Source organism: Coregonus lavaretus (assembly GCF_964263955.1).
Source record: "Coregonus lavaretus genome assembly, contig: HAP1_SCAFFOLD_200, whole genome shotgun sequence".
Taxonomy (NCBI): Eukaryota; Metazoa; Chordata; class Actinopteri; order Salmoniformes; family Salmonidae; genus Coregonus; species Coregonus lavaretus.
Window position 1 is genome coordinate 37,873 of NW_028166063.1, and position 24,170 is coordinate 62,042.

General features: G+C 43.3%; 1 protein-coding gene across 1 annotated transcript in view; it reads left to right on the forward strand.

The window, feature by feature from the left end:
- The window catches only part of LOC311115138 (uncharacterized protein), a 33,033-nt gene extending 14,274 nt beyond the window's left edge, over positions 1 to 18,759 (forward strand). Inside the window, exons 5-7 of the mRNA XM_084190345.1 lie at positions 12,156 to 12,797; positions 13,138 to 17,619; positions 17,928 to 18,759. Of these exons, the coding sequence (XP_084046471.1) occupies positions 12,156 to 12,797; positions 13,138 to 15,846 (3,351 nt within the window). The 3' untranslated portion in view covers positions 15,847 to 17,619; positions 17,928 to 18,759. The remainder of the gene's footprint in view (positions 1 to 12,155; positions 12,798 to 13,137; positions 17,620 to 17,927) is intronic.
- Positions 18,760 to 24,170: the final 5,411 nt, after the last annotated feature.

Here is a 24,170-nt window from a genome sequence, read left to right on the forward strand (position 1 = left end):
GTGCTTTTTTAAAATCATGTTCTTTCTCCACTTGGCCCCAGTGGTGAGACTGGTTTGGATACAGAGTCATGAATTTGAGCTCAGAACATTTTCTGGTTTTGAATGTGATGTTTATTTTTGTATATTTAGCGGTATGGATTGATCTTCCGGAAGCTAAAGTGGTTTCAAGTGGATAGAAACATGGATTTATTTCTAGATATTTCCATAAGACCATTGCATTAATCTGCCGGTTTTGGTAAATTGCGCAATCATAAACATAAACAAACGAGTGAAATCACCAGCAAACTCACTGACCACACCTCTTTCTCTCTGAGCTGTATGGTCATTACATGGGCAATTACCCAAAGTGCAATGCAGATCATTTCATTCATTTGTACGTGTATTGACTCAACAATCATCCTATTGAGTAATGTTTATTTTTATTTAGCTATGATGCAATATAGAGTGTATCCATGTCATCAATGAGGATCGTTTTATTAGTGTTCTCATCTCTCTCTAACTGACCTCTTTTTAAATGTGATAGGAAAGCATCCAATAGGAAGGTGTGATTACTGCCAGGAAACAGACAGTGGAGCATGTACTGATGCAGCGTGGTCAGTATGAGAAGGAAGGAGAGAGACCGATACAGTACTGAGTAGAACATCATTAGATACAGTCTCCAATCTTTTGATATAAATATTTTGTACTTCCAAAGATGGTGGATAAATAAGATAGTTTATTCAGGCCGTTTACCGTAAAAAAAAATACTCAAGGTTCCTGTCAGTGTAAGTGGGCGTTCCCTCTCTCGCGTGAGCATGATTTCCCTGGTGAGCTCATCGCTATTGGCTGGCTCTGGTCTACTTATTGTCCCCGCCCAGAATAAATGAGGCAATTAAATGTCTCACTCTGGGGCACCCCCTATTTTTTTTTATTAAAGAATGTTATCTGGAAGATTCGTTTGAGGTCTCAAAGAAGGTGAAAAATGTACATCAGAGATGGGCAACTTGGATGGGGGTGGGGGCCAAAAAAAATCGGAACATCATGAGCCTCAACGGGCTGCGTACCCACATCCATACACCCCCCACCTTGCGAACAAAACATTTTAGCGGGCCCCCCTTGAGAGCGGAGAGAAAATGTTGCAGTTTTTAAAGTAAGTTTGCTGCAATTCTACACATTTTGCCATGGGACGGAGAGAAGATTTTGCAATTTTCTAACTGATTTCATGGAATTCTACACGTTTTGACATGGGACAGAGAAAACAATTTGCAGTTTTACAGCAAATTTCCTTCTACACATTCTACCATAGGGTGGAGACAAAATGTTTGCCGTTTATAATATCTGAGTAAGAGTGACTTACAAAATCAATGGGGGCCCACCGGTCGGTAATTCGACCATGATTACGAGAAGTTTAGATGGCTGGCTAGACTAATTTACCGATCTAAAAAATGTTAGCTGACCATGGGCTAATTGAGGGACTGACATAACAAGAGAAAAACCGCTGAGGCACAACCAAATTTCGAAATTTCACCTTTATGTATTCTACTATTCTAACTCTCAACAGTAAGTTGATACGCCCCCCCATAAAAAAAAAAAAAAAAAAAATTGGAAATTGATGGGCCGCCAGTTGCCCATCCCAGTTGCCCATCCCAGTTGCCCAGAAGCAACCTGGACTCAGGGGTAGATGTAACATAGCAAACGGAAACACTCCAATTAGTATGATATGTTACCTTTCATATGGGTCCATATTAATTTGTGGATGTCCAACACTCATTTCGTATGATATGCTACAAATTACAATTTGTATATGTTATGAATGGAAATTCGTACAATATGTTATGAATGGCAATTCGCACTATGTTACACATTAGCAAAACGTTTGATATGTTTACGAATTCCAATTTGTTGTGGACAACGTTAGCTAGGTGGCTAATGCTAACATTAGCTAGGTGGCTAACTTTAGCTAGACTAGGGGTTAGGGTTCAGGTTAGGTGTTAGGCTAAAGGGTTAGGGTTAGGTTAAAGGGTTAGGAGTTAGGTTAAAGGGTTAGGAGTTAGGTTAAAGGGTTAGGAGTTAGGTTAAAGGGTTATGGTTAGCTAACATGCTAAGTAGTTGCAAAGTAGCTAAAAAGTAGTAAGTAGGGTGAAGTTGCTAATTAGCTAAAATGCTAAAGTTGTTAGATGTTTGTACGTTTTTGCCTTAAGTAACCTTCTGACGTAACATATCATACTAATTTGAGTTTCCCGGATTTGAATTTACTATGTTACGTCTAGTCTATGAGATCAGGCTGCCAGAAGTGGTCTGGTTCTGATTCATTGTATTTCTGAAGAACAGAAGAAAATTGCACAAGGAATCGCAAATTTCAAAGTAATGTGCTTTGAACTTCGGAGTAGGGCCCCTGTTACAAGGAGTCATCTGGTGTGTCTATAGTAGTTGAGGCCGAATACCTCAAGTTATCTCCGGGGTGTCTGTGGCAGTTGAGGCTGAATACCTCAAGTCATCTCCGGGGTGTCTGTGGCAGTTGAGGCTGAATACCTCAAGTCATCTCTGGGTGGTTTGTGGCAGTTGAGGCCGAATACCTCAAGAAAATAATCCAAGGTGTGGTTGGTGCCCGTTGCCTGAGCCAAATGGTGAACGGAGAAGAATAAAACAAAAGTATATGGTTCTATTGTTTTTGGATAAAGAGCACCTCCCTACACATGTGAAGCTGGGCTATGGAAGGTATGCATTAAGAACATTTGGCCCCGAACCACTACAGTGCAAGAACTGCAAAGGTTTTGGCCATGTTGCAATTGTTTGCAGAAGGATGGAGTACACTGAAGATCGGCGTATAGGGTGTTGCAACTGTGGTGGGGATCATGATCCTGAATTCATGGAGTGCCCTGTAAGGGTGAAGGAGCTGGAAGTGGCAAAAGTCAGGGCGATACATCGGATATCTTATGCGGAGGCAATTAAACGAGTTGAGAGAAGTGACAATGTAGTAGAAGATATGGTAGTGGAGGCACCACAGCCCATTGAGAATGATGTAGTAGAATATATTGTTGTGCTCACCACAGCCCATTGAGAATGATGTAGTAGAAGATATGGTCGTGGAGGACCCACAGCCCATTGAGAAAGATGTAGTAGAAGATATGGTCGTGGAGGCACCACAGCCCATTGAGAATGATGTAGTAGAATATATTGTTGTGCTCACCACAGCCCATTGAGAATGATGTAGTAGAAGATATGGTCGTGGAGGACCCACAGCCCATTGAGAAAGATGTAGTAGAAGATATGGTCGTGGAGGCACCACAGCCCATTGAGAATGATGTAGTAGAAGATATTGTTTTGCTCACCACAGCCCATTGAGAATGATGTAGTAGAAGATATGGTCGTGGAGGACCCACAGCCCATTGAGAATGATGTAGTAGAAGATATGGTCGTGGAGGACCCACAGCCCATTGAGAAAGATGTAGTAGAAGATATGGTCGTGGAGGACCCACAGCCCATTGAGAATGATGTGTGTGTGTATGTATATATATATATATATATAGAAGATATGGTCATGGAGGACCCACAGCCCATTGAGAATGTTTGTTGTCAGTCGAGAGAACCGGAGACGATGTGTGTGTGAAAAATATGGATTTTGTGCGAAACTGGACATATTATGGCTGCGGGCGAAAGGTTGCTGGGTACATAGCTGAAGACCTAAAAATGGTTTTGGCAAGTACGGAAGATATCCCACCTTCCCAGGCTCTTGAGCCTGAGTAGGGATTTGGCGTTTTTAACAGAATAAGTAGGACGTTTTTGTTCCGTTTTTCTGTTGCTGTTGGTAGTCTGTATGGATTTTTTTCCTCCAACCCCCACAATGCTCCTGTTTTGTGGGATCTTTTTGTTTTCATCCCACACAGTAGGTGGTGGCGTGCACCTCTAACGTTTGTTTACGGACTGCCATAATACCATAGAAGAAGAAAAGCTAGCTAGAAGACTACGGGGTCACACTGCCTGCCCTTCAGGACATCTACAGCCCACGGTGTCACAGGAAGGTCAAGAAGTCTCACAGTTGCTGCCGCGGGGATGGCGACTATGGGAGGAATTCATGGACCACAAAGGAGATAACTATGCAAACGAGGGGAATTGAGGTTGCGTTAGGGCTAGGTGGCTCCGTACACAAATACAAGATTTTTCACATGGGGTAAAGCTACTAGGTCTTGATAAACAAAATTCTTGATGAACTACAAATTCGCAACCTCATAAGTGAAGATAATTTGAGTTTTACTGGCATTGACCAACAAATTAGACTGCCTAAATGTCCAAGTAAAATTGTTCCAGCGTCTCATAACATGATTCTCCTTTAATATCAAAAAACACTTTAATTAGAGCAATTTGTTCCACACGAGTCTGAGCTACTGCACTCTTAACCTCTCCCCATGCTGTGGAGTTTGTCTGAACTCTAGAAGGACACCGATTCAAACAGGCTTTTCTCTTTGCCATTGAGACCCTTGCTGCTTGTGACCTTCTTCTTTGTTACTGCTGCGGTAACGGTGTGAGCTGCACGCACAACTGGGAACTTCCTGTTGCTATAGCAACTCTGCTAAATCCCAGAAGGGGCACAAAGTTTGGTTTAGACGCGTTCCTCAGGAAAACCAGTTTAGCCCACTTGAGAGTGGCGCCTATAGCTCCCACCCTCTTACTTTAAGGAAGGCATCCCAACGTTGAGACTGTGCTTTTGTGTGTGTTTGTATAAGTCGGTGCATTATGTGCGAGACACAGACTGAAACTCATACATTGGTCTGTTGTCTGTGGCAGGTTGGCTTTATTGAAATGTAAGTCCATTGAATCACACTGCAGGGTCTGTTTTGTTATCCTACCTGATGGTACTAAGGCCAAGGAGTTTTCAAAGAGCAGGAATATCCCGTCTCAAATGTAATCGTGTCCTACATCACTGACAAGCCACGGTTATTTTGAGTCGAGGAGTGAATGATAATATACACTGAACAAAAATATAAACACAACATGTAAAGTGGTGGTCCCATGTTTCATGAGCTGAAATAAAAGATTCCAGAAATGTTCCATACACACAAAAAGCTTATTTCTTTCAAATGTTGTGCACAAATTTGTTTACATCCCTTTTAGTGGGCATTTCTCCTTTGCCAAGATAGTCCATCCACCTGACAGGTGTGGCATATCAAGAAGCTGATTAAACAGCATGATCATTACACAGGTGCACCTTGTGCTGGGGACAATAAAAGGCCACTCTAAAATGTGTAGTTTTGTCACACAACACAATGCCACAGATGTCTCAAGTTGAGGGAGCGTGCAATTGGCATGCTGACTGCAGGAATGTCCACCAGAGCTGTTGGCAAAGAATTGAATGTTCATTTCTCTACCGTAAGCTGACTCCAACGTCGTTTTAGAAAATACCGGGCAGATGGCAGACAGCGTATGGCGTTGTGTGGGCAAGCAGTTTGCTGATGTCAACGTTGTTAACAGAGTGCCCCATGGAGTTGGTGGGGTTATGGTGTGGGCAGGCATAAGCTACAGACAACAAACACAATTAGTATTTTATCAATGGACATTTCAATGCACAGAGATACCGTGACAAGATCCTGAGGCCAGTTTGTCGTGCCATTCATCCGCGGCCATCACCTCATGTTTCAGCATGATAATGCATGGCCCAACGTCGCAAGGATCTGTACTTCCTGGAAGCTGAAAAGGTCCCAGTTCTTCCATGACATGCATACTCACCAGACAGGTCACCCATTGAGCATGTTTGGGATGCTCTGGATCTAAGTGTACGACAGCGTGTTCCAGTTCCCGCCAATATCCAGCAACTTCGTAAAGCCATTGAAGAGGAATGGGACAACTCTATGCGAAGGAGATGTGTCTCGCTGCTTGAGGCAAATGGTGGTCACACCAGATGCTGACTGGTTTTCTGATCCACGCCCCTACCTTTTTAAAAAAGGTATCTGTGACTAACAGATGTACAGTGGAGAGAACAAGTATTTGATACACTGCCGATTTTGCAGGTTTTCCTACTTACAAAGCATGTAGAGGTCTGTAATTTCTATCATAGGTACACTTCAACTGTGAGAGACGGAATCTAAAACAAAAATCCAGAAAATCACATTGTATGATTTTTAAGTAATTAATTTGCATTTTATTGCATGACATAAGTATTTGATACATCAGAAAAGCAGAACTTAATATTTGGTACAGAAACCTTTGTTTGCAATTACAGAGATCATACGTTTCCTGTAGGTCTTGACGAGGTTTGCACACACTGCAGCAGGGATTTTGGCCCACTCCTCCATACAGACCTTCTCCAGATCCTTCAGGTTTCGGGGCTGTCGCTGGGCAATATGGACTTTCAGCTCCCTCCAAAGATTTTCTATTGGGTTCAGGTCTGGAGACTGGCTAGGCCACTCCAGGACATTGAGATGCTTCTTACGGAGCCACTCCTTAGTTGCCCTGGCTGTGTGTTTCGGGTTGTTGTCATGCTGGAAGACCCAGCCACGACCCATCTTCAATGCTCTTACTGAGGGAAGGAGGTTGTTGGCCAAGATCTCGCGATACATGGCCCCATCCATCCTCCCCTCAATACGGATCAGTCGTCCTGTCCCCTTTGCAGAAAAGCATCCCCAAAGAATGATGTTTCCACCTCCATGCTTCACGGTTGGGATGGTGTTCTTGGGGTTGTACTCATCCTTCTTCTTCCTCCAAACACGGCGAGTGGAGTTTAGACCAAAAAGCTCTATTTTTGTCTCATCAGACCACATGACCTTCTCCCATTCCTCCTCTGGATCATCCAGATGGTCATTGGCAAACTTCAGACGGGCCTGGACATGCGCTTGCTTGAGCAGGGGGACCTTGCGTGCGCTGCAGGATTTTAATCCATGACGGCGTAGTGTGTTACTAATGGTTTTCTTTGAGACTGTGGTCCCAGCTCTCTTCAAGTCATTAACCAGGTCCTGCCGTGTAGTTCTGGGCTGATCCCTCAACTTCCTCGTGATCATTGATGCCCGACGAGGTGAGATCTTGCATGGAGCCCCAGACCGAGGGTGATTGACCGTCATCTTGAACTTCTCCATTTTCTAATAATTGCGCCAACAGTTGTTGCCTTCTCACCAAGCTGCTTGCCTATTGTCCTGTAGCCCATCCCAGCCTTGTGCAGGTCTACAATTGTATCCCTGATGTCCTTACACAGCTCTCTGGTCTTAGCCATTGTGGAGAGGTTGGAGTCTGTTTGATTGAGTGTGTGGACAGGTGTCTTTTATACAGGTAACGAGTTCAAACAGGTGCAGTTAATACAGGTAATGAGTGGAGAACAGGAGGGCTTCTTAAAGAAAAACTAACAGGTCTGTGAGAGCCGGAATTCTTACTGGTTGGTAGGTGATCAAATACTTATATCATGCAATAAAATGCAAATTAATTACTTAAAAATCATACAATGTGATTTTCTGGATTTTTGTTTTAGATTCCGTCTCTCACAGTTGAAGTGTACCTATGATAAAAATTACAGACCTCTACATGCTTTGTAAGTAGGAAAACCTGCAAAATCGGCAGTGTATCAAATACTTGTTCTCCCCACTGTATATCTGTATTCCCAGTCATGTGAAATCCATAGATTTAGAATTGCTTTCAATTGACAGATTTTCTGTAACTCAGTAAAATCTTTGAAATTGTTGCATGTTGCGTTTATATATTTTTGTTCAGTATAAAAGCATGTGTGTTATGCCTTGTGGCTGTTAGATGGAAATAAGATAGGCTTGTGCTCTGGCCACTGCTCTACATAGTGGTAAAACATGTATGCTTCAGTTCCAACACTTGTGGCTTTTTGCTCTCCCCTTTATCCATTTAACAGCAGAACTCATTGTCATTTTACCTCAATAAAGGAATTCGTACTTGGTGTGTTTTGATACAGTCGCCAAGGGCTTCAGAGGAAAGAGAACTAACATTTTGTGCCATGAGACACCGGGCAATTAACCCCGTTGTCTGTGGTCTTTTCATCCTTTGAGGGCCCCGTGTAGCTCAGTTGGTAGAGCATGGCGCTTGCAACGCCAGGGTTGTGGGTTCGTTTCCCACGGGGGGGCCAGTATGAAAATGTATGCACTCACTTAACTGTAAGTCGCTCTGGATAAGAGCGTCTGCTAAATGACTAAAATGTAAATGTAAGATCATCAAGGACCCCAGCCACCCAAGTCACGGCCTGTTCACCCTGCTACCATCTAGAAGGGGGAGACAGTACAGGGCCTGTTCACCCTGCTACCATCTAGAAGGAGGAGACAGTACAGGGCCTGTTCACCCTGCTACCATCTAGAAGGAGGAGTCAGTACAGGGCCTGTTCACCCTGCTACCATCTAGAAGGAGGAGACAGTACAGGGCCTGTTCACCCTGCTACCATCTAGAAGGAGGAGACAGTACAGGGCCTGTTCACCCTGCTACCATCTAGAAGGAGGAGCCAGTACAGGGCCTGTTCACCCTGCTACCATCTAGAAGGAGGAGCCAGTACAGGGCCTGTTCACCCTGCTACCATCTAGAAGGAGGAGACAGTACAGGGCCTGTTCACCCTGCTACCATCTAGAAGGAGGAGACAGTACAGGGCCTGTTCACCCTGCTACCATCTAGAAGGAGGAGACAGTACAGGGCCTGTTCACCCTGCTACCATCTAGAAGGAGGAGACAGTACAGGGCCTGTTCACCCTGCTACCATCTAGAAGGAGGAGCCAGTACAGGGCCTGTTCACCCTGCTACCATCTAGAAGGAGGAGACAGTACAGGGCCTGTTCACCCTGCTACCATATAGAAGGAGGAGACAGTACAGGGCCTGTTCACCCTGCTACCATCTAGAAGGAGGAGACAGTACAGGGCCTGTTCACCCTGCTACCATCTAGAAGGGGGAGACAGTACAGGGCCTGTTCACCCTGCTACCATCTAGAAGGAGGAGACAGTACAGGGCCTGTTCACCCTGCTACCATCTAGAACACATGTGTCAAACTCATTCCACGGAGGGCCTAGTGGCTGCGGGTTTTCACTCCTCCCTTGTCCTTGATTGATGAATTAAGGTCACTAATTAGTAAAGAACTCCCCACACCTGGTTGTCTAGGGCTTAATTGAAAGGAAAAACCAAAAACCTGCAGACACTAGGCCCTCCATGGAATGAGTTTGACACCCCTGATCTAGAAGGAGGAGCCAGTACAGGGCCTGTTCACCCTGCTACCATCTAGAAGGAGGAGACAGTACAGGGCCTGTTCACCCTGCTACCATCTAGAAGGAGGAGACAGTACAGGGCCTGTTCACCCTGCTACCATGTAGAAGGAGGAGACAGTACAGGGCCTGTTCACCCTGCTACCATCTAGAAGGAGGAGCCAGTACAGGGCCTGTTCACCCTGCTACCATCTAGAAGGAGGAGACAGTACAGGGCCTGTTCACCCTGCTACCATCTAGAACACATGTGTCAAACTCATTCCACGGAGGGCCTAGTGGCTGCGGGTTTTCACTCCTCCCTTGTCCTTGATTGGTGAATTAAGGTCACTAATTAGTAAGGAACTCCCCACACATGGTTGTCTAGGGCTTAATTGAAAGGAAAAACCAAAAACCTGCAGACACTAGGCCCTCCATGGAATGAGTTTGACACCCCTGATCTAGAAGGAGGAGACAGTACAGGGCCTGTTCACCCTGCTACCATCTAGAAGGAGGAGACAGTACAGGGCCTGTTCACCCTGCTACCATCTAGAAGGAGGAGACAGTACAGGTGCATCATAGCTGAGACCGAGAGGCTGATAAACAGCTTCTATCTCCAGGCCATCAGACTGTTAAACAGTCACCACTAGCCGGCCTCCGCCCAGTACCCTGCCCTGAACCTTAGTCACTGTTACTAGCTGGCTACCATCCGGTACTCTACCCTGCACCTTAGAGACTGCTGCCCTATGTACATAGAGTCATTGAACACTGGTCCATTGAATAATTTTGAAATACTGTTTTACCCAGTCTATATGTATATAATGTATTCTAGTCATGGCTCTGCTGTACACACCTTTTCTATTCATATACTGTCCATACTGTCTAGACACACCATCCTATATAACTACTGCTGTACACACCTTTTCTATTCATAGTATATTACAAAGCAGATGTCAATCTACAATTAGATGCACAAAGAAAATCTCAGACATATATTCATAGTTGTGAAAGACATTTTATAGATAAAAGGATAAGTAGCATATCGTTTTTAAAATGTTTGCATGTTTTTCTGATTCAAAGGGGGGGGGTGGCGGATTTTAGAAAACCTCTGCACGTGCCGCCATGAGGATACTCTTGTGCATCCTCTGCCCAGGTAGGTCATGGAGGAGGGGAGAAGACTCATTTGTTCACCTACTAACCAATTGACACCACCCTCAATGAGAATCTCCCAAGGAGTGGAATGATAGAACATAGCCTGGTTAACAGTCTGTTTAGCTATCTAATCCCAGGAGTCTCAGATCTATCTTTTAATTGGAGGGGAAAGTTATCGACGTTGCCATGTCTCAAACAGTTGTGAATCAAAAGTTTCATTTTTGATTTGAAGGGTTGTAAATGTTTCAAAATAAGAAAATGTTTTCTTATATGTTGTGTTTTTTCTCTGCTTGGGCCCCAGTGGTGAGACTGGTTTGGATACAGAGTCATGAAGTTGAGCTCAGGACATTTTCTGGTCTTGAATGTGTTGTTTCTTTTTGTATATTTAGCTGTATAGATTAATCCTCCTGAAGCTAAAATGGTTTCAAGTGGATAGAAACATGGACTCATATATATATATATATATATCTTTCAATAAGACTATTTTAATATTTTACTGCAGTGGGCTAAATCAGGGTCACACAGAGTGTTTCTTGTTAGTCTTAATTGCTTTAAAGTTTGCTTTCATCTGCCGGTTTTGGCAAATTGCTCAATCATAAGCATAAACATTCTAAACAAACTAGTGAAAATCACCAGAAAACTCAATGAACACTCCTCTTTGTCACTGTGCTCTGTTTCATTGCATAGGCAAGGGGTTAATAAAGACACATGATGCAATATAAAGTGTATCCATGTCCTCAATGAGGATAGCTTCATTAGTTTTCTCATTTCTCTCTAACCTTTCACTCATGCCAGTGGATCCCAACCTTTTTCGGTTACTGTACCACCAACTGAATTTTGCTCTGCTCGGGGTGTACCCCTGAAGTATGGTCTAATGAGTCTTCTCAAGTACCCCCTGTGGATGGGTCCTAGTACCCCTGGTTGGGAAACCACTGCAATATGCCGCTGCTCTCCTCTCATGTGATGTCCTTTCTCAGCCTCCGTACTTTGTTTCTTTTTTCCTCGGACGTGAACAGGTCGCGTTTGAAAAGCTAGCGAGCTAATACCAGACTACTAAATACAGGGAAAGGAAACGGTTTCAATCGAGCTGGTAAGTTAAGTGTTAGGTATCTACCAACAGTCATAAAGGTCGTCCAAATGTTGTAATTAGTTGATAGGTTTACATAACCGTTAGCTAGGCTAGTTACCTGCTCTGCTTAGCTGCGGTTTAGCTTTGTAGCTAGCTAGATCATTGCTCCTGCTAACTAATTTGAAGATGTGCTCAAATTGAGTCGATATAAGAATACAATTACTGTTTTCTGACTGGTAGCTACATGCAGATCGATTGTAGCTGCATATAATCAATTAGTTACTGTTGTACTTTCTGTTCGTGTTTTCTTAGCTTGTTAGCTAGCCTGTTAGCTAACGGAATTATGCTTCCGGGTTGGACCCTTCAAAATAAAAGCCCTCATGGGAACATACATTTTTTATTAAATCGGTAAATAAATTTGGCACTGATATTGTTCTATTAACTAAAAATAAAAATTTAATTCTACAAAATGTAAAGATGTGACACACTTGACAAAAATATAATCGTACTATACATGTAGATAATGAATGGTAGAAACAGTTTTTTGTCTCACACCGTGGCCTCCTATCTACACAGGGGAGGTGACCTCACAAGATCTTCTGCTGTTATGAGACTCCAGTTATAGAAGACTTGTGAATAAACACAGCCCACTGGGCACACACTGGTTGAATCAACGTTGTTTCCACATCATTTCAATGAAATTACTTTGAACCAACATGGAATAGACGTTGAATTGACGTCTGTGCCCAGTGGGAGGAGAGACACCTCACACTTGTGACAGCTCCATTCAATAAGTAGTTGTTATTATTGCTATTTTTTACCAAGAAGCATTCTAACTCAACAGACAATATGAGTCAAGAGAAGGGAAAGTTGATGGATGAAATTGAAAAGAGTTTATGGAATTTAACTGAGGCCAATTTACGCTACCTTTGTGAATGTCATGGTGAAGATGCATCCGAAGTTAAAGGAATGGATCACCGCTCATTGCGGCGTAAAATCATGGAGGAAATGTGGGACAATACGGATTCAATGAAATCGGAGGAGCAGGGAATGTCTTGGTTAGTCCAACTGAAAGAGGACATCAGGAGGATACTAAAGGATGCTAGCGGTGCCCCCATGAGTCCCAGCCAGTCCGATGATGATGCTGTAGACTGCGATGTAAAATGGAACGGAGAGGGAGGGGCTGGGTTACCTAGCAATGAGGTGGAGCCTGTGAGTCCCAGCCAGGCTGATGATGATGACGCTGCAGACTGTGACGCGGAGGACACAGATTGGTTGCCTAGCAATGGGCTGGAGGCAGAGCCCATGAGTCCCAACCAGTCCGATGATTATGACGCTGCAGACGGCGTTGAAGAATTGGACAGGGAGGTCAGGGATTGGATGGCTAGCGATGGGCTGGAGGTGGAGTTATCTCCAGAGAAGCACACACCAGAGCAGAAAGTGAGTATTTATTTCCCCAGTCAGAAAGTGAGTATTTATTTCCCCAGTCAGAAAGTCAGTATTTATTTTCCCAGTCAGAAAGTGAGTATTTATTTCCCCAGTCAAACGTGAGTATTTATTTTCCCAGTCAAAAAGTTAGTATTTATTTTCCCTGTCAAAAAGTTAGTATTTATTTTCCCAGGCATAAAGTGTTTCTCAAGGCTCTCAACAACTTATACAAGGATTTAGACTTTCTCCTTTATTGAGAAGGAGAGGAATTTAAAGACTTCAAAGTTCATTGACAGGTAGGAGAGCGTTTCCCACCCTGATTAATTCAGTCTCTTTTTTTGGTGATTTCCAGGACAAGTGTCGCCCACCAAAGACCCCGTGTCGTGCCTCTCCTGGTAGCACCTTACTGCGAGGTCTGAAGAGGGTGTCTGTGCAGCTGATGGACTGCAGGAAAACACCAGGGCAGAAAACCTGCAAGAAAACCCACTCCTGTGCTCAGTGTGGGAAGAGTTTTGCCACAAAAGACATTCTGGAGCGACATCTGCTAACTCACACTGGAGAAAAACAGAGAAATATATGCGCTGAATGTGGAAAAGTATTCAGTACATTTTCCAGCCTTACCAGGCATCTGAAAACTCATACTGGAGAGAAATGTCATATTTCTGAATGTCATATTTCTGAAACCACATGCTCTGAATGCAGAAAGACATTCAGTACACATTCCAGTCTTAAGAGACATCTGCTAACTCACACTGGAGAGAAACCGTACGTTTGCCCTCGTTGTAAGAAAGGTTTCAATGATCCAGGAAACTTAAAGAAACACATCAGGAGAGCTCACCCAGGAGAGAAGGTGGGTGTGGAGAGGCTCTACCGTGAACCGTGTCCTCACTGTGGGGAGAAGTTTCCCACAAAGAAGGCTTTGGAGGAGCACCTGGTAACCCACACAGGAGAGAAACCTCACCAGTGCTTTGACTGCGGGAAGGGATTCAATGAATTGTCTAGTCTTAAGAGGCATCTGAGAACTCATACTGGGGAGAAACCGTATGTTTGCCCTCGTTGTGGCAAGCGTTTTAATGATCCAGGAAACTTGAAGAAACACATCAAAAGAACTCACTCCGAAGAACATTCCAAAGAGGAACCTTCTGAGAACAATGTTGGTTCTTCAGAACAGGAGGAGACAGTAAAGAAGCCTGTCCTTCATCCATGTTCTCACTGTGGGAAGAAGTTGTCAACCAAGACAAGACTAAAGATTCACCTGAAGACCCACACTGTAGAGAAATCTCACGTCTGCCCCGACTGCGGGAAGAGCTTCGCTTTCCGTCCTTCCTTGACCAAACATCAGAAGCTTAGTCATTCAGAGCACAGAGGAGTGAAACGGCACGAATGTTCGGTCTGTGGGAAAGTCTTTAATCAACCAGGAGCCTTGAGGTCCCATCAAAGAACCCACACTGGAGAGAAACCCCACCTCTGTGCTGACTGTGGGAACAGTTTCTCTTTTCTGTCGTCTCTGAAAAGACATCAGACACTTCACGCAGCAGGTAGTGCGAAGCCCCACGTGTGCTCTGTCTGTGGGAAAGGCTTTAGAGATTCTGGATACTTAAAAAAACATCAAGCCATCCATTCAGAAGAGAAACCTCACCTCTGCTCCGATTGCGGAAAGACTTTCGCATCCTTATTTACCTTAACAAATCATTCCAAATTGCATCGTTTAAATAGAAACCAATTCCAATGCCCTCAATGCAAGCGCCATTTCCCAACAAAGGAAAGGCTGACAAGCCACCAGAGAACGCATACCGGAGAGAAACCATTTCGATGCTCCCAATGCCACAAACGCTTTTCTCACTCAAGTAGTTATCAAAGGCACCTTCGTATGCACACTGGGGAGAAACCCTTCATTTGCCCCATTTGCGGGAAGCGATTTAACGACTCTTCGAACCTTAGAACACATGTTAGAAGACATAAAGGAGAGAAGATAGGCAAGACACAGGTCTCTGAGCCATGCCCTCACTGTGGGAAGAGGCTGGCTTCTAAGGCAGGGTTAGAGACTCACCTGCGGACCCACACTGGAGAGAAACCTCACCTCTGCGCCGACTGCGGCAAGAGCTTCGGCTTCCACTCAGCCTTGAGAAGACATCAGAAAACGCAGCACGGAGAGCAAGTAGCAAAGCCGCACGTCTGTTCTGTCTGTGGGAAAGGCTTCATGGAGTCTGGAGCGCTGAAGAAACATGGGGTGACCCACGAGGAGAAACAGCACCTCTGCCCCGACTGCGGGAAGACATTCAGGGTGCTTCAGGCCTTGTCGAATCATCAGAGAACCAAGCATCAAAAAATTAACGAGCAAGTAAGAGAGAAGAATCCATACCTCTGCCTTACTTGCGGCCAGGAATTCAATTCAAAGCATAGATTGATAATCCACGAGAGAAAGCACACAGGAGAGAAACCTTACCAATGCTCCCATTGCGACAAACGCTTCACTGAGAAGTCTTACATGAAACGTCACCAGACGGTGCACACGGGAGAGAAACCTTTCCAATGCTCCGTCTGCGATATGAAGTTCTCGCATGGTGCATCTTTAATACGGCACCGCCTAATACACTCGGGTGAGAAACCGTTTCACTGCACTTACTGCGACAAGAGTTTCTCTCAGTCGAATACGCTGAAAACACACATACTAACACACACCGGAGAGAAACCGTACCCGTGCCCCAACTGCGGGAAGCGTTTCACCGAAAAGAAAGCCATGAAGAAACACCAGCGCGACACACACGGGACAGACGCATACAGCAACACACACGGGTCAGGGGCACACAGCTCTGCTTTCTCTTTGCCTGGTAAAAAACTGAGATTGAGTCAAGACCGGAGCCCTCGAGCAAAGCCGTACCAATGCCCTGACTGTGGCAAGTGTTTCTCAGAGAAAAGAGCTCTTACGAAACACCAGAAGACACACCGGAGAGACAGCGCCCCCTATTGGTCCGGTATACTGCAGCAATGGAGTCAAGAACCGCAACACTCTGATACTGACTCAGACTCTGACCAAGACCAAGACTGGACCTCTTTATGAAGACTCAGACCAAGACTGGACCTCTTTATAAAGACTCAGACCAAGACTGGACCTCTTTATATAGACTCAGACCAAGACTGGACCTCTTTATAAAGACTCAGACCAAGACTGGACCTCTTTATAAAGACTCAGACCAAGACTGGACCTCTTTATAAAGACTCAGACCAAGACTGGACCTCTTTATAAAGACTCAGACCAAGACTGGACCTCTTTATATAGACTCAGACCAAGACTGGACCTCTTTATATAGACTCAGACCAAGACTGGACCTCTTTATATAGACTCAGACCAAGACTGGACCTCTTTATATAGACTCAGACCAAGACTGGACCTCTTTATATAGACTCAGACCAAGACTGGACCTCTTTATGAAGACTCAGACCAAGACTGGACCTCTTTATATAGACTCAGACCAAGACTGGACCTCTTTATAAAGACTCAGACCAAGACTGGACCTCTTTATATAGACTCAGACCAAGACTGGACCTCTTTATAAAGACTCAGACCAAGACTGGACCTCTTTATATAGACTCAGACCAAGACTGGACCTCTTTATATAGACTCAGACCAAGACTGGACCTCTTTATAAAGACTCAGACCAAGACTGGACCTCTTTATATAGACTCAGACCAAGACTGGACCTCTTTATAAAGACTCAGACCAAGACTGGACCGCTTTATATAGACTCAGACCAAGACTGGACCTCTTTATAAAGACTCAGACCAAGACTGGACCTCTTTATGAAGACTCAGACCAAGACTGGACCTCTTTATAAAGACTCAGACCAAGACTGGACCGCTTTATATAGACTCAGACCAAGACTCACCAAGACCAAGACTCAGACCAAGACTGGACCTCTTTATAAAGACTCAGACCAAGACTGGACCGCTTTATATAGACTCAGACCAAGACTCACCAAGACCAAGACTCAGACCAAGACTGGACCTCTTTATATAGACTCAGACCAAGACTGGACCTCTTTATAAAGACTCAGACCAAGACTGGACCGCTTTATATAGACTCAGACCAAGACTCACCAAGACCAAGACTCAGACCAAGACTGGACCTCTTCATAAAGACTCAGACCAAGACTGGACCTCTTTATATAGACTCAGACCAAGACTCACCAAGACTCAGACCAAGACTGGACCTCTTCATAAAGACTCAGACCAAGACTGGACCTCTTTATAAAGACTCAGACCAAGACTGGACCTCTTTATATAGACTCAGACCAAGACTCACCAAGACTCAGACCAAGACTGGACCTCTTCATAAAGACTCAGACCAAAACCAAGACCTCTTTATAAAGACCAAGACCAAGACTGGACCTCTTTTTAAAGACTCAGACCAAGACAGGACCTCTTTATAAAGTATCAGACTCAGACAGGACTTCTTTATAAAGACTCCAACCAAGTCTGGACCTCAGTATTGACCCCCAGAGTCAGATTCTGACACTGACCGAGACCAGGACCTATTTTATAGAGGGAATATATGATTGTGTTGTCTTTTGATTGTTCTGGCCAGCAGTTTCCCAGCCTTTTCCCCTCTCTTCACAGTATGTCAACCTTCAGTATGCCAATTCTGCTTTAATTATGAGCAATTTTGTTTTGTTGCATGTTTTATTGAGACTCTAGTTTTTCCCAATACTATATTATAACATAATATATTTTTAAAAAATAAGAGTAATTGCACCAAGAGCATGAGAATATGATTTGGTCGGGAGTCTGAAGACCAAGACGATGAGATCAACAGTCCATCTCTGGTGTAAACAAGGTAAGGGATGGGAACGGGGAAAACAATCTCAGATTCATAGACATGGCAACAAAAACCTGCCCGTAGACTTTTACACAGCTACCGTTTACAACCATTGGATTTCAATGGATTCATTCATTGATTGAGTGTTCTTTGTTCTTCGAGAGAACATTTCCACAACTCTTTAGTTACACACAAAGAAACAGACAATTAGAAACAAGCACCCCTCCACCCAACACATATATACCCTAAGAGACTCAATGGATGTATAGTATATAATGTTTCACCCAGTTGTGTATAGCAAGTTATTGTTTGTTTTACGTTTTTAGGGCTCTATTCAATCAGATCCGCTTTAGCGGTGTCGGAGGTAGAACTGCGTTACAGCTGTCAAATCCACAAGCGGCTCCTGGCGTTGGACCTGAAGCGGACGTTGCAATCGGCTCCACAGTCGCGTCAACAGAAATCCCATGCAGCCTTGTTTAGAAGTTCCAACACTGGAATGTGAGATGTCATCTACACCCAGTTGAATGATTTTTTTAAAATTTGAGCGTAATTCTTTCTATATATATCCTACACTTGGTTGTCGACAGCTCCAACAGTTCCACATCAGACGCTGCCAAAACATCCGCTATGCCGGTTAATGCTTGATCACATTGAATCTAGGCCTAAGTATATACTCTGGCAGATCATATTGAAGTGTGTTTCAAAGACCGTTTGAGTTTATGGCAAAACATCAACATGGAAACCGTGACAGTAAACGTGTTTGAACTGAGTTTTGAGGTTGTAGTTCTTGTCTTCAGTTATTTGACTGTCTGGTCAGAGTGGAGCGTTTTACAGCAGATTCAGAGATTATCAATATGGACAATAGTGTAATTAATTCTGGCTGCAGTTAATAGATTATATAAATGTCATTTTAACTAACACTGTCCAGATAAAATTGCTACTGGCTTTCTAGCCTAAAGGGCCTGGCAGTTGGGTGTCTTCATTGGTGGGGACTTAAGAAACATTTAAATTGTGATCTGGTCTGCTCCATCATATCAATGACAAGGGTTGGCACTTCACAGGCAACCTGAGGACAGACATTTTGGAAAAGTCTTCCACTTTTAGAAATTGAAAGATAAACTGATTGGAGCTTATTTCTAATAAAACACCTAACTTATACCTTAAGGTTTGATTATATTTGTCAAGATGTACACTACCGGTCAAAAGTTTTAGAACACATACTCATTCAAGGGTTTTTCTTTATTTTGACTATTTTCTACATTGTACAATAATAGTGAAGACATCAAAACTATGAAATAACACATATGGAATCATGTAGTAACCAAGAAAGTGTTAAACAAATCAAAATATATTTTATATTTGAGATTCTTCCAATAGCCAACCTTTGCCTTGATGACGGCTTTGCACACTCTTGGCATTCTCTCAACCAGCTTCATGAGGTAGTCACCTGGAATGCATTTCAATTAACAGGTGTGCCTTCTTAAAAGTTAATTTGTGGAATTTCTTTCCTTCTTAACCTCTACGGGATCAGTGTCCCGTATACGGGATGGTTGAGCTAAAGTGCGCTAATGTGATTAGCATGACTGTTGTAAGTAACAGCCAACTTTCCAGGACATAGACATGTCTTATATGGGCAGAAAGCTTAAATTCGTGTTAATCTAACTGCACTGTCCAATTTACAGTAGCTATTACAGTGAAAAAATACCATGCTATTGTTTGAGGAGAGCGCACAACAACACAAAACGTATCACGGCAACCGGTTTGATAGTCGCCTCTTTTTTATTATTTTTTTATTTCACCTTTATTTAACCAGGTAAGCCAGTTGAGAACAGGTTCTCATTTACAACTGCGACCTGGCCAAGATAAAGCAAAGTAGTGCAATAAAAACAACACAGAGTTACATATGGGGTAAAAAAAAAAAAACATAAAGTCAGAAATACAACAGAAAATATATATACAGTGTGTGCAAATGTAGCAAGTTATGGAGGTAAGGCAATAAATAGGCTATAGTGCAGAATAATTACAATAGTATTAACACTGGAATGCTAGATGTGCAAGAGATTATGTGCAAATAGAGATACTGGGGTGCAAAAGAGCAAATTAAATAACAATATAGGGATGAGGTAGTTGGGTGGGCTAATTTCAGATGGGCTGTGTACAGGTGCAGTGATCGGTAAGGTGCTCTGACAACTGATGCTTAAAGTTATTGGGGGAGATAAGAGTCTCCAGCTTCAGAGATTTTTGCAATTCGTTCCAGTCATTGGCAGCAGAGAACTGGAAGGAATGGCGGCCAAAGGAGGTGTTGGCTTTGGGAATGACCAGTGAGATATACCTGCTGGAGCGCAGACTGCGGGTGGGTGCTGCTATAGTGACCAATGAGCTAAGATAAGGCGGGGATTTGCCTAGCAGTGATTTATAGGTAAATAATGTACTTCCATTCAGTGATTTGCTCTGATTTGTCATCCTGAGGGTCCCAGAGATTAAATGTAGCTTAGTTTTGTTTGATAAAATCCATTTTTATATTCAAATGTAGGAACTGGGTTCTACAGTTTGAACCCATGCTGCCTCCACACCCACCCCACCCAGCCATCTAGATGTGTGAAAGTTTGTGTATAAGCAATGGTCCATCATGTATGATATTCCTGGGAGTGTGTAAACTTACATTTTTGTATGTTCTCTATAGTTATGTACTTGAAAATGTATCAATTGACCAATTCGGCACATTTGGGCAGACTTGATATAAAATAGTCCAATGCTTCACTGGATCAATCTCACACATTGCTGCCATCTAGTGGCCAAAATCTAAATTGCGCCTAAACTGCAATATTATATTGTGGCCTTTCTCTTGCATTTCAAAGATGATGTAACAAAAAAAATAGAAAACAAATGTTTTTTGTTTGTATTATCTTTTACCAGATCTAATGTGTTATATTCTCCTAAATTAATTACACGTTGCCACAAACCTCAACGTGTTTCCTTTCAAATGGTATCAATATGCATTTCCTTGCTTCAGGTTCTGAGCTACAGGCAGTTTGATTTGGGTATCAGTTTAGGTGAAAAAAAAAAAAAAATGCGTTTGAGCCAATCAGTTGTGTTGTGACGAGGTGGGGGGCGGGGTATACAGAAGATAGCCCTATTTGGTAAAAGACCAAGTCCATATTATGGCAAGAACAGGAAAGGAAGACCCAGAGTTACCTCTGCTGCAGAGGATAAGTTCATTAGAGTTACCAGCCTCAGAAATTGCAGGCCAAATAAATGCTTCACAGAGTTCAAGTAACAGACATCTCAACATCAACTGTTCAGAGGAGACTGTGTGAATCAGGCCTTCATGGTCACAATTGTGTATTTCCCACCATAAAGCATGGAGGACGAGGTGTTATGGGGTGGGGGTGCTTTGCTGGAGACACTCATTTATTTAGAATTCAAGGCACACTTAACCAGCATGGCTACCACAGCATTCTGCAGCGATACGCCATCCCATCTGGTTTGGGCTTAGTGGGACTATGATTTGTTTTTCAACAGGACAACAACCCAACACACCTCCAGGCTGTGTAAGGGCTATTTACCAAGAAGGAGAGTGATGGAGTGCCGTTTCAGATGAACCTGGCCTCCACAATCCCCCGACCTCAACCCAACTGAGATGGTTTGGGATGAGTTGGACCGCAGAGTGAAGGAAAAGCAGCCAACAAGTGCTCAGCATATATGGGCACTCCTTCAAGACTGTTGGAAAAGCATTCCAGGTGAAGCTGGTTGAGAGAATGCCAAGTGTGCAAAGCTGTCATCAAGGCAAAGGGTGGCTATATGAAGAATATAAAATATTTTGATTTGTTTAACACTTTCTTGGTTACTACATGATTCCATGTGTTATTTCATAGTTTATGTCTTCACTTCTATTCTACAATGTAGAAAATAGTACAAATAAAGAAAAACCCTTGAATGAGTAGGTGTTCTAAAACTTTTGACCGGTGGCGTAGGTGATGTGGATCTATGTCTATACATGTTTGTGTTGAAAAATATACAAAAACTGAACTATAAGAAAACACCTATACCAAAGCCTGACAGATGTAATGTTGCCATGGATACAGAACAGTTCTAAACAAGATTAAAAAGGAACACTGGATTACTAAGAAACCTTTAATTTTTCCTGTTCATAAGGAAATATTTGTTTTAACATTTTCATACAAAAACAGCATACGTATTCTTAACGTTGACACATTTTGCATTGAAACAATCTTTTGACACAGTTGCAGGGGAGGAGTTACAACAAGGGGGAAGTAAGACTGTAAAAGAATGACATTTTATTATAATAAACGACCACAAAAATGTCTTCCATACAAAAGTAATAATGCCACTAGACCGTCTGTTGTAAAAGACCAACCACGCCAAAACCACATCTCTCTGGTTCCGTCCCAAATGGCCCACTGTACCCTTTATAGTACACTGCACTATACCCTTTATAGTACACTGCACTATACCCTTTATAGTACACTGCACTATACCCTTTATAGTACACTGCACTATACCCTTTATAGTACACTGCACTATACCCTTTATAGTACACTGCACTGTACCCTTTATAGTACACTGCACTGTACCCTTTATAGTACACTGCACTGTACCCTTTATAGTACACTGCACTGTACCCTTTATAGTACACTGCACTATACCCTTTATAGTACACTGCACTGTACCCTTTATAGTACACTGCACTGTACCCTTTATAGTACACTGCACTGTACCCTTTATAGTACACTGCACTATACCCTTTATAGTACACTGCACTGTACCCTTTATAGTACACTGCACTGTACCCTTTATAGTACACTGCACTGTACCCTTTATAGTACACTGCACTATACCCTTTATAGTACACTGCACTGTACCCTTTATAGTACACTGCACTATACCCTTTATAGTACACTGCACTGTACCCTTTATAGTACACTGCACTGTACCCTTTATAGTACACTGCACTGTACCCTTTATAGTACACTGCACTATACCCTTTATAGTACACTGCACTATACCCTTTATAGTACACTGCACTATACCCTTTATAGTACACTGCACTATACCCTTTATAGTACACTGCACTATACAGGGTACAGGGGGCCATTTGGGACTCACACTTGGAGAAGGTTCTAGCAGGATTGATAAAATTAGAGGGGAGGGGGCTTTAACTTTATACATTTTTTTTTTAAAGGAAGGACAAAAGTTATTTGAATTACAATTAAAATATTACAGCACCAGGACAATGTTACACTAGAATCAGTCAGGTGGCATTGATGGTTTAAGAGACACTTAACGGTTCACTATGAACTGGACTTGGGGACGATATTTACGGTTAAAACTAAACCGGTTTGGCACCGGCAACAGACGCAGAGGGGGGGGGGGGAAACATTTCAGACTCGGTGACAGTAACTAGGTGGTAGAGGAACCACTAGCCTGGGCTGGTGTTCAGGAGGATATCATGTAGAAACGCACACACCAGATGAATGACACTATTCCCTCTTCCATAGAACAAAGCAGCACGTCAAATCTAGATGGTGTATTTCTAGATGAATATTCTGTAACGTTGCTCCTCATGGAACACTGACCCCTGGCTGGGTACTAAATGGTACCCTATTTCCTATATAGTGCACTACTTTTTGACCAGAGCACCATGGACCCTGGTTTAAAGTAGTGCACTGTAACAGGGATAAGGCTGCCATTTGGGACAGACCCTGATGGTTAGGCGCTAAGAGCTAAGCTTGGGTGTGCGTTATGCTCTCCGTATTGAACAGCTGTCACGACATGCAGAGTAGTAACTAGCCAATCGATCACGATACGGGGGGGGGGGGGGGATTTATCAAATCAATAAATCAGAATTGAAAAACAGTGAAAGAGCAAAAATACAAATAAAAGGACAGTGAAAAATGATTGATTGTGTCCCAAATGGCAGCCTATTCAATCCATAGTGCACTACTTTCAACCAGACCCTATTGACCCTGGTTAAAAGTAGTGCACTATATAGGGAATAGGGTGCCATTTAGGAACATCCTGCTATACCACATGCTGAGGACTCCGATCATGACTTATGGCTTTAATAGGTCTCTCTCAGCCAGTCAGATAAGTGCAGCTGGGTTGAAATTTCAGGCCTAGTTCCAAACCCGGTCCTAGGGGGGGGGTAGGAGTCAAGTGCCCAGGGGTAGGAAGTAGGAACCAAGGTGGTAAGGAGAGGGACCTAGATCGGAGTCAGTGGCTGGGTTCCATCGCTACCACACCTGAGGAACTTCGAACAGAGAAGACGTGGTCTCTGCACCTAGAGGGAGGGAAAAGGGAGAGGTGAGACAGAGAGACAGTCAACCTGAGGTACACCACCGGTGATGGTGCTGTTCACAACTCTTCAATAAGGAGAAGTGGAGATCAAACTCTCTCTTGGGCTCTAACTATCAGGGTCTGTCACCAGAGGACTTCAGCTCCACAGATAAATTAGACTATTAAGTGATTTAAACACTTTGGATGGCTCACAACTTCCTCCGGCTAAATCAAGACAAGACCAAGATACTTATTATTGGAGCCAAAGCGCA